We start from the raw sequence: 13,115 nt of genomic DNA on the forward strand, positions 1-13,115 counted from the left end.
CCATACACTCTATTGGTTGAATGTTACTTGTATCTTTTGTATCACCCCCTTTTTTTCAAATTTACTACACTTTTATGGTAACAGTAACTATATATTTTTTAAAGACGTATGGGAGGAGAGGAGGTACAGAGTGACTGGGCAGGGAGTCTTCCTCTAGAGAATGGTTATCGATACGGACCTGGATTTGCTGATCAGCATTCTAACATGTAAGAATGGTTTCAATTTAAGAAGCTGATTAACCGTTGTTGTTTTCATAAAACAGATATGAAGCGTTTAAAGCGTGTGAGTGTTGGTATGGATTATATATATATATATATATATGTGTGTGTGTGTGTAAATACATAGATACATGTACTTACAAATTCAAAGGGGAAAAAACACTTTTTGTTGAATACGTGTGTGCCAGTCAGGAAGTTGAATATACATGTATTTGGAAGGGAAATGGGATGGTCGGGGTCGGGGCGCTGTCCCATAAAGTTTGTCGCCATTAAGTAGTTGCAATTCTCCTATAGTTACCATAGTAGCAGCCGGAAACGAGTGCTTCCCAGCTTATCAAAACCACGGATGTCAAAACTTACAACTTTCATTGAAAATGCTTGGATGCATCATATTTCAATACCTGTTTTTTTTAATTCTGATATAGGTCTGTTAAGATATCTGTGTTCACAAAGAATGTTCAAGGTTATGCATGGAATGTTATCGGTGTTATTCCCGGAAGTATCGAACCGGGTAAGTAATTTTCGACCTATTTGAGTGTATTTTACTTATATGCAGTCCATGCTGTTCCCATGATGACACGACATTTGCACCGACGACAATTGATTCGGGCTTTATTTTATTTTATTTTTTATTATACATGGTTAGTATTTTGGTTGCAATAGGGTTTTATGTTATGGTTAGGTTTAGGTGTAAAATAGGGACGTGTAAACACCCCCAGTTCGCAGCACCCCTGAAAAGTCTTGGTGGGTGCTGCAGCACCCCCGCTTTCCAGGGCCATGCCGTTTTCTCAGACTTTAGAACAAATTACGATGCTTGGTCACGAAGTGTGTGTGTATAAATATATATATATGCATGGATATATCCCACTTATCAAAGAAGTTTGGGTCCCGTGATGATTGTCATCCCCCAATGTAATATGCATTCTAAATTCAAGAGATTTAAAATAAATTAACATTGGTTGTGAATAGTGACAAGTAGAGTGAGATTTAGATTCAAAGCTTGTGGATTCTTAATATAAATCTACAAGATTTGAAGGAAAATCTCTTGAGATTTGAGAGTTTATCAGTTAATCATTGTTAAGATTAAAAGTAAAAAAAAATATTTCAAATCCTTGGAATTTAGAGTGTATACATGAATTTATCATGAATGATTGTTTCGTTGTAGATCGCTACGTGTTGGTTGGTAACCATCGTGACGCGTGGGCGTTCGGTGCCCTAGATCCGTCTAGCGGTACCGCTTGCATGCTAGAACTCAGTAGAGCTGTTGGCGTCCTCGTCAACAACGGTGAGATTACTTTCATGCGTATTTACTTTTAAACTCTTGTTTTATGATAAAAATGATGAATGGATTAACTGCAGGAAGGGGGGGGGGGGGTACAGGGGGCACACGCCTCCATCGGCTGGTTGGAAACTTAGGGGGAAAAAGAGAAGAAGGGGAACGAAAGAAAAATACACATTGTGAGAAAAGGGGAAAATTGATTTTCCAAAATTAATAAGAATGAATAGAGAAATGATAATGAAAAACGAAAATAAGAATAAAATAGGAAGGAAAAGTTTGAAATTGAATAAAAGTTCACTCGCACTCTGCAGTCTTATATGACGTTAAACGTCGTAATAATGTGATATTATTCAAATAATTCATTTTTATTCATGTGAATGTTTGGTAGGATGGAAGCCTCGTCGTAGTATCATGTTCTGTAGCTGGGGTGCGGAGGAACAAGGATTGATTGGATCTCATGAATGGGTTGAGGTATGACCGCCATCATGATTTTAGAAAATAGTATTTCTGAGAGAAAACGGACCGTCACTGTGTAAAAAAGCTACCTTTATAGTCTAACAAGTGGAATGCCTCTGGCCGTCTCACCTGCATCACGCGGTTCAATATAGCAGCAGTGCTGACTTTGAATACTACTCTAACTCGCACAAGATGTTCAGTGATACATGGTTACTCTTATGTCCACTTTTTATGAACTAGACCAATAAACTTACAGAGATATGATGGTTATTCTACAAAAAACCCCAACATGGCCAAAGTTCATTGACCTTACATGACCTTTGACCTTGATCATGTGACCTGAAACTCGAACAGGATATTCAGTGATACTTGATTACTCTTATGTACAAGTTTCATGAATCAGATCCATAAACTTTCAAAGTTATGATGGTAATTCAACAGATACACCCAATTCAGCCAAAGTTCATTGACCTTTGACCTTGGTCATGTGACCTGAAACGCGCACAGGATGTTCAGTGATACTTGATTACTCTAATGTCCAAGTTTAATGAACTAGACCAATAAACTTTCAAAGTTATGATGGTAATTCAACAGATACCCTCGATTCGGCCAAAGTTCATTGACCCTAAGTGACCTTTGACCTTAATCATGAGACCTGAAACTTGCACAAAATTTTCAGTGATGCTTGATTACTATTATGTCCAAGTTACATGAATCAGATCCATAAACTTTTAAAGTTATGATGGGAATTCAACAGATATCCCCAATTCGGCCAAAGTTCATTGACCCTAAATGACCTTTGACCTTGGTCATGTGACGTGAAACTCATGCAGGATGTTCAGTGATACTTGATTAATCTTATGTCCAAGTTTCATGAACTAGGTCCATATATTTTCTAAGTTATGATGACATTTCAAAAACTTAACCTCAGGTTAAGATTTCGATATTGATTCCTCCAACATGGTCTAAGTTCATTGACCCTAAATGACCTTTGACCTTGGTCATGTGACATGAAACTCTAATAGGATGTTTAGTAATACTTGATTAACCTTATGGCCAAGTTTTATTAACTAGGTCCATATACTTTCTAAGTTATGACGTCATTTCAAAAACTTAACCTCAGGTTAAGATTTGATGTTGACGCCGCCGCCGCCGCCGCCGTCGGAAAGCGGCGCCTATAGTCTCACTTTGCTTCGCAGGTGAGACAAAAATATACTTTTTGAGTTAACTGAAATTCATAAATGAATTTGAATAAATGAATAAAAGATGATACATTGAGAAATAGACGATGTGCTAAAGTGAAATTATATAATTCAAACCAATACATGTATATGATGATGATGGTTATAACAATAATATATATATATATGTATATATAATAGATTATATACAAGTATATCCATATAAATAACATCCCCGTGACTCTATGTTTTTACATTGTCATCTTTTCAGGAGTTTACCAAGACACTTGGTATACGAGTTGTTGCTTACATTAACGTGGATGTATCTTTGTATGGTGAGTTGTTAAAGACTGGTTGCAATAATGTATACTGTGATTGAGAGGTAATGCACTTTATTTTATTTTGAATGCTCCATTACACAATATAGTATACATTGAGGATGTACTAGTTGCAAATGAAGTCAACGCAGTGAAGTCATTGTAAGCGACAGGCATTCAAAATAACATCTATATGATTGCCATAAAACAACCATTGGTTGTTTAATAAAGAGGAGTGGTTTTAATGTCGATCATCTAGATCTATAAAAACAATTCAATCAAATTGACTACATCAGTACATCAGCTGGGTGTTACTGATATGTCGAGTCACATTTCTGACGTACATTCTAGTCAGAAAAAAACTCTTTTCTTGTACAATACAACTAGAAATTAGTGAAATATGACTAGAATAACAATTGCACCCAGCTGATTCGATTAACTAGTCATTTTTGACTGATTTATTTAAAGAGTAATACATGTACACGGGCGACATTCATAGTAGGTTAGTATTCAATTCCCCTCGATATGCTCCCAGTCCTAGATTACTGTATATTATTATTCAGATGTAGGGTTTTAGAGGCGCAGATATCTTTGACGTCTTGCGAGGGTGTTTTAAAGAGACAAAATATTAAAACTGATTTTTAACTTGCATGCCTATGAAAACCATCCAATATTGAAAATATTGGATGAAATGACTATATTGCAACGCCTACAAAATTCAAATGCGCATGCACTTTACACTAGCGCATCTTTATATGCTCATGCTTTACAGGATTGACAATACTGAGAAAAATACATTTTTTTCTTTATTGTTTAACTTACTTTGTGGAGGTATCTTCGTGGGATGCGTATGAATATTTATCTAGAGGAATATCTTCCGATTATGATCTTACCATATCCTTTCCCACCCTCATTTTCACATTCTTCTGATCATAGGGACCTGGGTACCTGACATTGTTGCTACACCCAATCTTGCCCGTCTGATACGAGAAGCATCTAAAGTGGTATAACATCTTTTTTCTCCAGGAAACGCTTAGAGTTGTATTAAAAGATCAAAAGAAGAGCTTAACTTCAACGGGAGCTAAATCGATTTTCACCCGAACAGATTTATATATATATACATACAGTGCGTATCAAAAAAGTTTACACTCCTGTAAAATTATACATTTGTATTATCTTGAAGATATTTCCACATTTTAATATTGGTACAGATCCATTAAAGCAAATGACGATAACTGTCGAAAAATATTTCCGATTGAGTGAGCACCACTTACTTTTGAATAGTTAGTGAAAAATGATTTGTGCAGAACTTTCAAATAGTTATGCGAATAAAAAAAGACCTTAATCAAGAAAAACACGTGGAATTTAGCTAGTAAAATTGATTTGAAGATATTTTTTTTTACATTATTTAACCTGTTTCATTGTCCAAAACACTTTGAAGAGTTCATCGCACCCCACCCCACTCCCCAACACACCGAGGCCATAGTGATGATATTTGCTTAACACTGAACTGTGATTCACGTTAAATGGCTTAGGCTTGATTTTCATTTCGTTAATCATTGTCAAGCTTGGAAAAGTGTGGAGAAACAAGTATTGAATAAATATGAAATGTAAACCCACTTGAAATGATAAAAAGTTAGTGAAAAAATGCTGAAGATGTCTGATATAAACTTTTGTTCAGACGTGGAAATCTAAATGTACCATATTGCATTTCAAAATATTTGGGAGAAGGATAGCAAAAATTGATTTCAAATTTGAATTTATCTTCAAAAGGAGATGAATCCAAAAGGTATTATTCCAAAAATGAGCTAAATCCACTATATTGTAATTTAAGGACTAATAGAATGCTATCCTCGACGTATTCATGCACCTGAAAAAAAAAGCTTGTTACCAGACATCAAGTTAAAACTAATTTGCTCTTGGTCTAGGATAAGTTTTAGTGGGGTCCATAATTGCTCTTTTGCATTTAGGGAGTATTAAGCAACAATTTCCCGAATTAAATTCCAATTAGCCAAGAGTCGGACTTGGGCCATTCTTATATTTATTTGTGTCTAGATACCTGATCCTGATCCTGAAGGCAATCGTCAAACTGTTTATGATACCTGGAAAGCACGAGGTACACTGAATGAGGACGATGAGCCATAGTGAGTATCAACCCCGAATTCTGGGCCCCGTCTAACAAAGAATTACGATTGATCCAATAAACCACAACTATGGAAAGTCAGCAATGTCATAATCTTAAAAGCGTGTTTGTTCAACACATTTTCTAGATACAGATGTTGATGTCCATTCATAGATTTATGGTTGTTTGAATATTCAATGTGCTTATCTTTGATTACATAGGGCAAGTGCAATTTTCCTGAGGAAAAATTATGACCCTCCGCCTTCTTGAGGTGTTTACAATATGGTATCAACATGATAGTTCCTTGTAAAATTCGAAATTCCTCACTTTGCCAAAACTCCATAGAGATGCGTGTTGTAAGATAGATTTCAGTGGAAAATCAATATGATATTTCTTAAGTAAAATTCGAAATTCCTAATGTCTCCTGGGTAAAATTCAAACTTTGAAAAAACAAACAAACTCATAGACATACGTGTTATAAGACAGATTTTGGTTTGAAAAAACTGAAGTCAGAACCTTTGTACACGATTCAATTAGAAAACGATTGAGTATGTGAAAAAGACGTACATAAACTCTATGCCTGTCCCGAGAGTCACTGCTATTACTACTACTTGTATGTGTGTATTAATACTTTCAGTATCGGTACTCCCGGGTCAGGATCAGACCATGGTTCTCTCTTGCACATGCTTGGAGTATCTGCATTGGATGCTTTGTATGACTTTAATCGTGTGAGTATATCTACTCTAGGTCCGATTCCATAACATTTTCTCCGGCGACAATTGCTCTGATGGAAAATCTGCACGTTTATAATTTCAAACATAAAATCTAACTAAACCAACGCTGTTCCTTTACATTATCTTTATATTATTCTGAACCAGAAACTCTATTACATTCCAACACTTTGCCGTCTGGGATATTAAGACCGGAGCAAAATCGCAGGAGCAAATGTCGTTTCACCTTTGGTCCTCACAATGTGACTATCATATTAGTTTTACCAATAAACGAAATCTTTCAAACAAAAATAATAAATATTGTTGTTTGTGTACACGAAGTTTCATTCCCCAACCAAAAAAGACTACATTGTTGATTGATGTACGTAATATATATAGAGGAAAATACAAGAAATTTTACCCCGGGGTAAAATTTTGGGTGTACACCTTTGTTGGTAATTTTCCACTCTTTAATGTTACTTGTGTTTTTGTCTCACCTGCGAAGCAAAGTGAGACTATAGGCGCCGTTTTTCCGACGGCGGCGGCGACGGCGGCGGCGGCGGCGGCGGCGTCAACATCAAATTTTAACCTGAGGTTAAGTTTTTGAAATGACATCATAACTTAGAAAGTATATGGACCTAGTTCATGAAACTTGGCCATAAGGTTAATCAAGTATTACTGAACATCCTATTAGAGTTTCATGTCACATGACCAAGGTCAAAGGTCATTTAGGGTCAATGAACTTAGACCATGTTGGAGGAATCAACATCGAAATCTTAACCTGTGGTTAAGTTTTTGAAATGTCATCATAACTTAGAAAATATATGGACCTAGTTCATGAAACTTGGACATAAGGTTAATCAAGTATCACTGAACATCCTGCATGAGTTTCACGTCACATGACCAAGGTCAAAGGTCATTTAGGGTCAATGAACTTTGGCCGAATTGGGGATATCTGTTGAATTCCCATCATAACTTTGAAAGTTTATGGATCTGATTCATGAAACTTGGACATAATAGTAATCAAGCATCACTGAAAATTTTGTGCAAGTTTCAGGTCTCATGACCAAGGTCAAAGGTCAATGAACTTTGGCCGAATTGGGTGTATCTGTTGAATTACCATCATAACTTTGAAAGTTTATGGATCTGATTCATGAAACTTGTACATAAGAGTAATCAAGTATCACTGAATATCCTGTTTGAGTTTCAGGTCACATGATCAAGGTCAAAGGTCATGTAAGGTCAATGAACTTTGGCCATGTTGGGTTTTTTTTGGTGAATAACCATCATATCTCTGTAAGTTTATTGGTCTAGTTCATAAAAAGTGGACATAAGAGTAACCATGTATCACTGAACATCTTGTGCGAGTTAGAGTAGTATTCAAAGTCAGCACTGCTGCTATATTGAACCGCGTGATGCAGGTGAGACGGCCAGAGGCATTCCACTTGTTGTTCAATGAATGCCCTCAGGGATAACTTAATTGCTTCTTATTACGGGCAAAAAAAAACCATACACAAAACACCAAACAAACCGACAACCTCTGAGAAAGAAAACATATACATATATTATTACTTTGTGGTTTAATAGTATATTGAAATAAGTGGCGCGTGTATACAATATTTTTAGAAATCTATGCGCTTTTTTATATGTATATTTTATCGAATCACAAAGTCATAATCAAGGTAAAATCAGCACTTGGTATGAAGTCATCAGCATGATCAGACTATTAAGTGTTTTGTCTGTTTTGCTTGTTATATTTTACCCCGATTTCTCTTCTATCATATCCATGGTGGACTGGTGATAGGTGACATTTGACATCTAATTTTTGCTTTGCACATCCCCCCCTGGATCCGCCCTGCATATGACCATGATAAAGGCCCATCTCATTTTCTTATTTTCTCATTTTCTCAATATCTTAGGAAGAAGTCCCTATTCGAGGGTATCCTATGTACCACTCTGTGTATGAGACGTTCGACCTCGTATCGAAGTATTACGACCCATCGTTCAAGTACATGCTCGCTGTTGGTCAACTCATCGGCGAGGTCATGAGGCAACTCGCCGATACCGTCATCATACCCATGGACGTCGCCGACTACGCCAGCGCGGTGGAGAAATATTTCATCCAGCTAAGAGATGGGGATATTGGATCAAGGATGACTCAACAAGGGTTATCCTTTGGTAAATCTAATGATGGGTTATTTCATGAAATATGATTGTCAAACGTCTGATTTGTATGACGGGCTGTTCATGCCATAAGCCGTCATTCATTCATTCATTCATTCATTCAATCACTCAAGCAAGTAAAAGCTTTGTACGTATTTTACCATCACTCACTCGCTAGAGTGAATGATTACACAGTTTTATCCAATCATAGAGCCGGCATTGGTTTTGCGGCCCCCGTCACTCGAGTGGATGTGCAACCACTTCAGTGAATGGGGTCTCGATAACGATTCTAGTTCTCTGATTGGATAAAACTATTCAATCAACTACTCTCTCGAGTGAGTGATGGTAAAACACGTACAGATCATTCACTCACTCGACATGCTCGAATGAGTGAATGAATGCGGATTATGGCGTGAACGGCCCGTCATAGATTTGCAGATAGCACTTTTCGTAAGTTCACTTGGCGAGATATATCGTCGCTATGTTCATATACCACATTTCTTAAGTTGACTTGGCGAGATATAATATATCTTGCTACGTTCACATACCACTTTTTTAAAGTTGACTTGTGAAGATAATAATGTATGTCGCCATGTTGACGTAAGAGTTTTCTTAAGTTGACTTGGTGAGATAACGTATTTTGCCACCGCGGCATGTCGATCGATGACACTTTAAAGCTTCCGTGGTGGCGGGACCGTCCTGGAGTTATGATTATTTTTTTTCTCTATTTTATAGTTCTTATATCATGATAATTTGTATTAGGGCCTACTTTCGAACGATCATGACCTGAGCAGTTCATGAACTATTACTAGGATGGAGTTATATGCGGATCAGACGTATAAAAAAATGATTATTTTATTCAATTGCCCTTTTATGACTGGAAAATACACCATGAATGAGGCCAGTATACGGGCGGACATATTTTTCTTCGGAAAAGAAAATTATATAATTCGACAGAAAGAGAAAATTTGGAAATTAGCTAATGTTCTCATGTTTCACCACTATTAATCAAGAAGGCATTAGTTCGATATAAGTTGAGTTTATAGTTATTATACACAAGACAGGTAACAAATTTATCTCTACAATATATTATATAAAATATAAATAAGGTTAAACAGTTTTTTGGCTCAGCCTCTATTGAAGTGCATGGCTCCATTCGCGCCGGAATTTTTGTCACCTCTCTTTGTTCGCTATTCAAATTGAAAAGGAGAAAAAACAAGAAAATGGATATAGTCTTATGCCAACTACAAATCATTTCTTATGTTCATGACAACCATTAGATAAAACTTTTGACTGTATTGTGCAAATTTATTTGACTGTACTCGAATGTTACTCAAAGGTAAACTTAGACTGTATCTATTCGTTATTCTCAGAGTACATGGAGTCGGCAGTAAATAATCTGACTATTGAGGCATATGCATTCAAAGAGAGATTAAACCATCTTGATCTGAACGAGTAAGTATGAAATCTCAAGAAATATAAAGTTACATGTCTTTTCATTCATGACTCGATTCATACTTGAAATGATCTTATCGGAAAGGGACAAATGTAAATTAGAAAATTATTTGAAGGATATTGTATTAAAATTCGATTTTCATTTTAGATGTCGAATTTCTTACTAGCTTGCTTTGCTTTCTTTATCCCACCCTAATTTTCTACTCATTACGTCTCTACCGGTGCTTAAATTGTTCCTTTCCAAATAAATGACGATAAAATGGCCACACAGACCGCTCTAATCATGCTGATCAAACTAACTTTAACACATGAAAGATTACTATTTCTTGACAGGTTTACCTCTGCTTATATGTTATTGTTATCCTTGATTTCATATAGGCCTAGCCTTGAAATAGTTCATGTATATTGTTGAGACGTAAACATATGAAAACAAACAATGGCGCATTTCTCTGATTTCTATCTTATTTCTTTCCCTTTCTTTCGCAATTTCTATGGATGAATTTTTATTTTACTCTGTTCCATGTTTAAACACATTCATCCGACATTGCCGTTTCTTACTCTATTTTCCCCCTTATTTATTTTAACATGCTAAGTATATTAGCGGTCCGAACTGTGAATGACCAGATAATGTATTTGGATAGAATGTTCATCGATCCCATGGGTCTCAGCGCGGAAAGAAAATATGAAAAGTAAGTCACAAACAAACCTGGATACTGGCGTGCAGATGGATGGAGGGGGGGGGGGGTTGGGTAGGCCATGGAGCCTAAAATGTTTCACGAAAATGAAAAAAAGGACGGGAAGAAAAGCGAGGGGGGGGGGCGAAATAAAAAAAAATGGTGAAACATTAATACTATTATAATCTATCACGAAGTTAGACTTTTGGATTAAAAAGAAATGTTTTCCAAGAAATCTTAAAAAACTATACCCTAAATTGCACGGATTTAAGATAAATCCAGATTGACTGTATTGATTATTGTTATTGTCAATCTGTAGTTAATTCAAATCCATGTAATTTAAATCATGGAATTCGACTTTTACAAGTATAAATTTCATTTTTCGTATCATTAGCATTATATCATTATCATCATTATTGATATTATTATTGTCATTACTATTCACATCATTATCATCATTATCATGGTCATGATGATCATAATAATCATTATCGTCATTATCATTATCACTATTATCATTATTATTATTGTTATTATATTACATTACGCCAATATACTTTTATTGTTTTTAATTGATATGGGTTTCCATTATCACAAGTATCATCTGAGCTGTTCTGCTATTTTTATTTTTTATTTCTATGTACCCACATCCGTTGTCTTTATCTCTCACCATTTTCACTCTATTTTTGTTATTTTTTGACAGACATGTCATCCTCGCTCCCAGCAGCAAGAACTCGTACGCCGGAGAAAAGTTTGCCGGTATCGTGGACGCCATGTTTGAAATTGATACCAATCCCGATCCTGAAAAATGGGATTATGTCAAAATGGAGTTGGCTCAGGTCACCTATTTCATCCAATCAGCAGCGTACATGTTGCAACCCGTTTGATAATGAGTAAATGTTTTTTTTTACTGCATTGTCATACATTATGTTTTAAAAATGTTTACACACTGCAAAAACTCCGGTGTTGATTTAACACCAGCCCGGAATCTATATACACCAGAGAAGTATTAAAACAACACCAGTTTGGAATCGAACTGATGCTGTTTTAACACTAATTGGTGCTGTATAAACACCTAACTGGTGTTAGACCATAACGATGCTGTGTGTTCAACACTTCTCTGGTGCATATAAATCCCGGGTTGGTTTTAAATCAATACCAGCGTTTTTGCAGTGCATGTACGCTTTGAAATAATCCCATAAAATGATCTGTTTATAATATCTTGCAATTTTTTTTGCACATTTATGCATTGTTACAGGCCTCTTTAAGCAAATGACGATATGACCGTCCACATTATATTACCACTTGAGTGGGCACCACTTACTTTCAAAAGGTTCGTCAAAAATGATTTGCGCAAAATATGAAAACAGATGAATACAAGTAGATGTTTATCATAAAGAGAGCATGGACTTTAGCTAAGAAGATTTATTTTAAGATTTTTTGGCATTTTAACATGTTTCCTTGCCCAAAACATTCCTTCGAGCGTCGATTCACCCCCTCTCCGTTCCACACAGCCAACATCATGATGATATATGCTTTACAGTCATGTAGCAGTGATTCGCATGAAATGGCCTAGGCTTGCTTTTACTTTTGTTAATCATTGTCATGCTTGGGAAAGGTGTGGAGAAATAAATGTATCATGAAAATATCTTTAAATGAAAAAAAAAACTTAATAAAAGACAATTCTGGAATTGTGTGAAATAAACACATTGTTTCGTTCCATGTTCTGAATTCCAGCTAACAAGAAAAGGTAATAGCTGTGCTACCTAATGGTTAAAATGTTGATTTGGTAGAAATGTTGTTTCTAAAAATAAAATGTTTGTACAGCACGGTCAGTTCGTTTTTCGAACTTTTTTTCCACATGTCAGAGCGTGAAATTTAGCATTATTCGAGCAAAGCGATTTCTGCGAGCTTTACAAGAAATAGAACATTCTGTCAACATTTTTACTTCCATTTAAAAGATTTTTAAAAAATGAATGTATGGAAATACATCATATCTAGAAAATATTTCGAACAAATTTGCATTTTAGATGTTGACGTTGCTGGCCATCTATAGCTTTGGTTGATCGAATCAATCGGAACTCTTTGAAAGACAGGGCCCAACTATTCAAGGTGCTAGACATAACCATTACAATAATCAATATTGCAAGGGTGTCATCTGTCATCGCTGTTTTTCCTGTAATTTTGTTATCACTCATTTCTTCTCATTATATATGAGAGTTTGTTACATTTTACTAGATTTTTTTTTGTTTATCTGTACATTGATGTCTAATTTAGGTTGCTTATGCAGGTCGACTAACATTTTTTAATTTAGAATTAAATGATTATTGCACTGGGTGTTTACATTCATTGATACCGACAACAATGGGAAACAATTCCGTACACGGCACAAATATAATTTTTCCACTCGACATCCATTCATCAAAGAGTTGAGTATAATTTTGAAAATGTTTATAGTGAAGAAATGAGAGAAAAAATGTATGCATTTGCTTAATATCGTGGATATCAGTACGACAACATTGTAAAAACGCAGTTAAAAT

The 13,115-nt window shown here is 35.7% G+C and overlaps 1 protein-coding gene across 1 annotated transcript; it reads left to right on the forward strand.

The window, feature by feature from the left end:
- The first annotated feature begins 108 nt into the window (after positions 1-108).
- On the forward strand, positions 109-11,506 carry LOC121431163 (putative N-acetylated-alpha-linked acidic dipeptidase). Its single transcript, XM_041628671.1, has 12 exons — positions 109-206; positions 644-729; positions 1,384-1,503; positions 1,886-1,968; positions 3,406-3,469; positions 4,388-4,455; positions 5,507-5,595; positions 6,211-6,301; positions 8,203-8,461; positions 9,820-9,901; positions 10,495-10,590; positions 11,279-11,506. The coding sequence occupies exons 1-12, from the start codon at positions 109-111 to the stop codon at positions 11,460-11,462; spliced, it is 1,320 nt and encodes a 439-aa protein (XP_041484605.1). The 3' UTR covers positions 11,463-11,506.
- The last annotated feature ends 1,609 nt before the right edge of the window (positions 11,507-13,115 follow it).

Source organism: Lytechinus variegatus, chromosome 1 (assembly GCF_018143015.1).
Source record: "Lytechinus variegatus isolate NC3 chromosome 1, Lvar_3.0, whole genome shotgun sequence".
In the NCBI taxonomy this organism is placed as follows: domain Eukaryota; kingdom Metazoa; phylum Echinodermata; class Echinoidea; order Temnopleuroida; family Toxopneustidae; genus Lytechinus; species Lytechinus variegatus.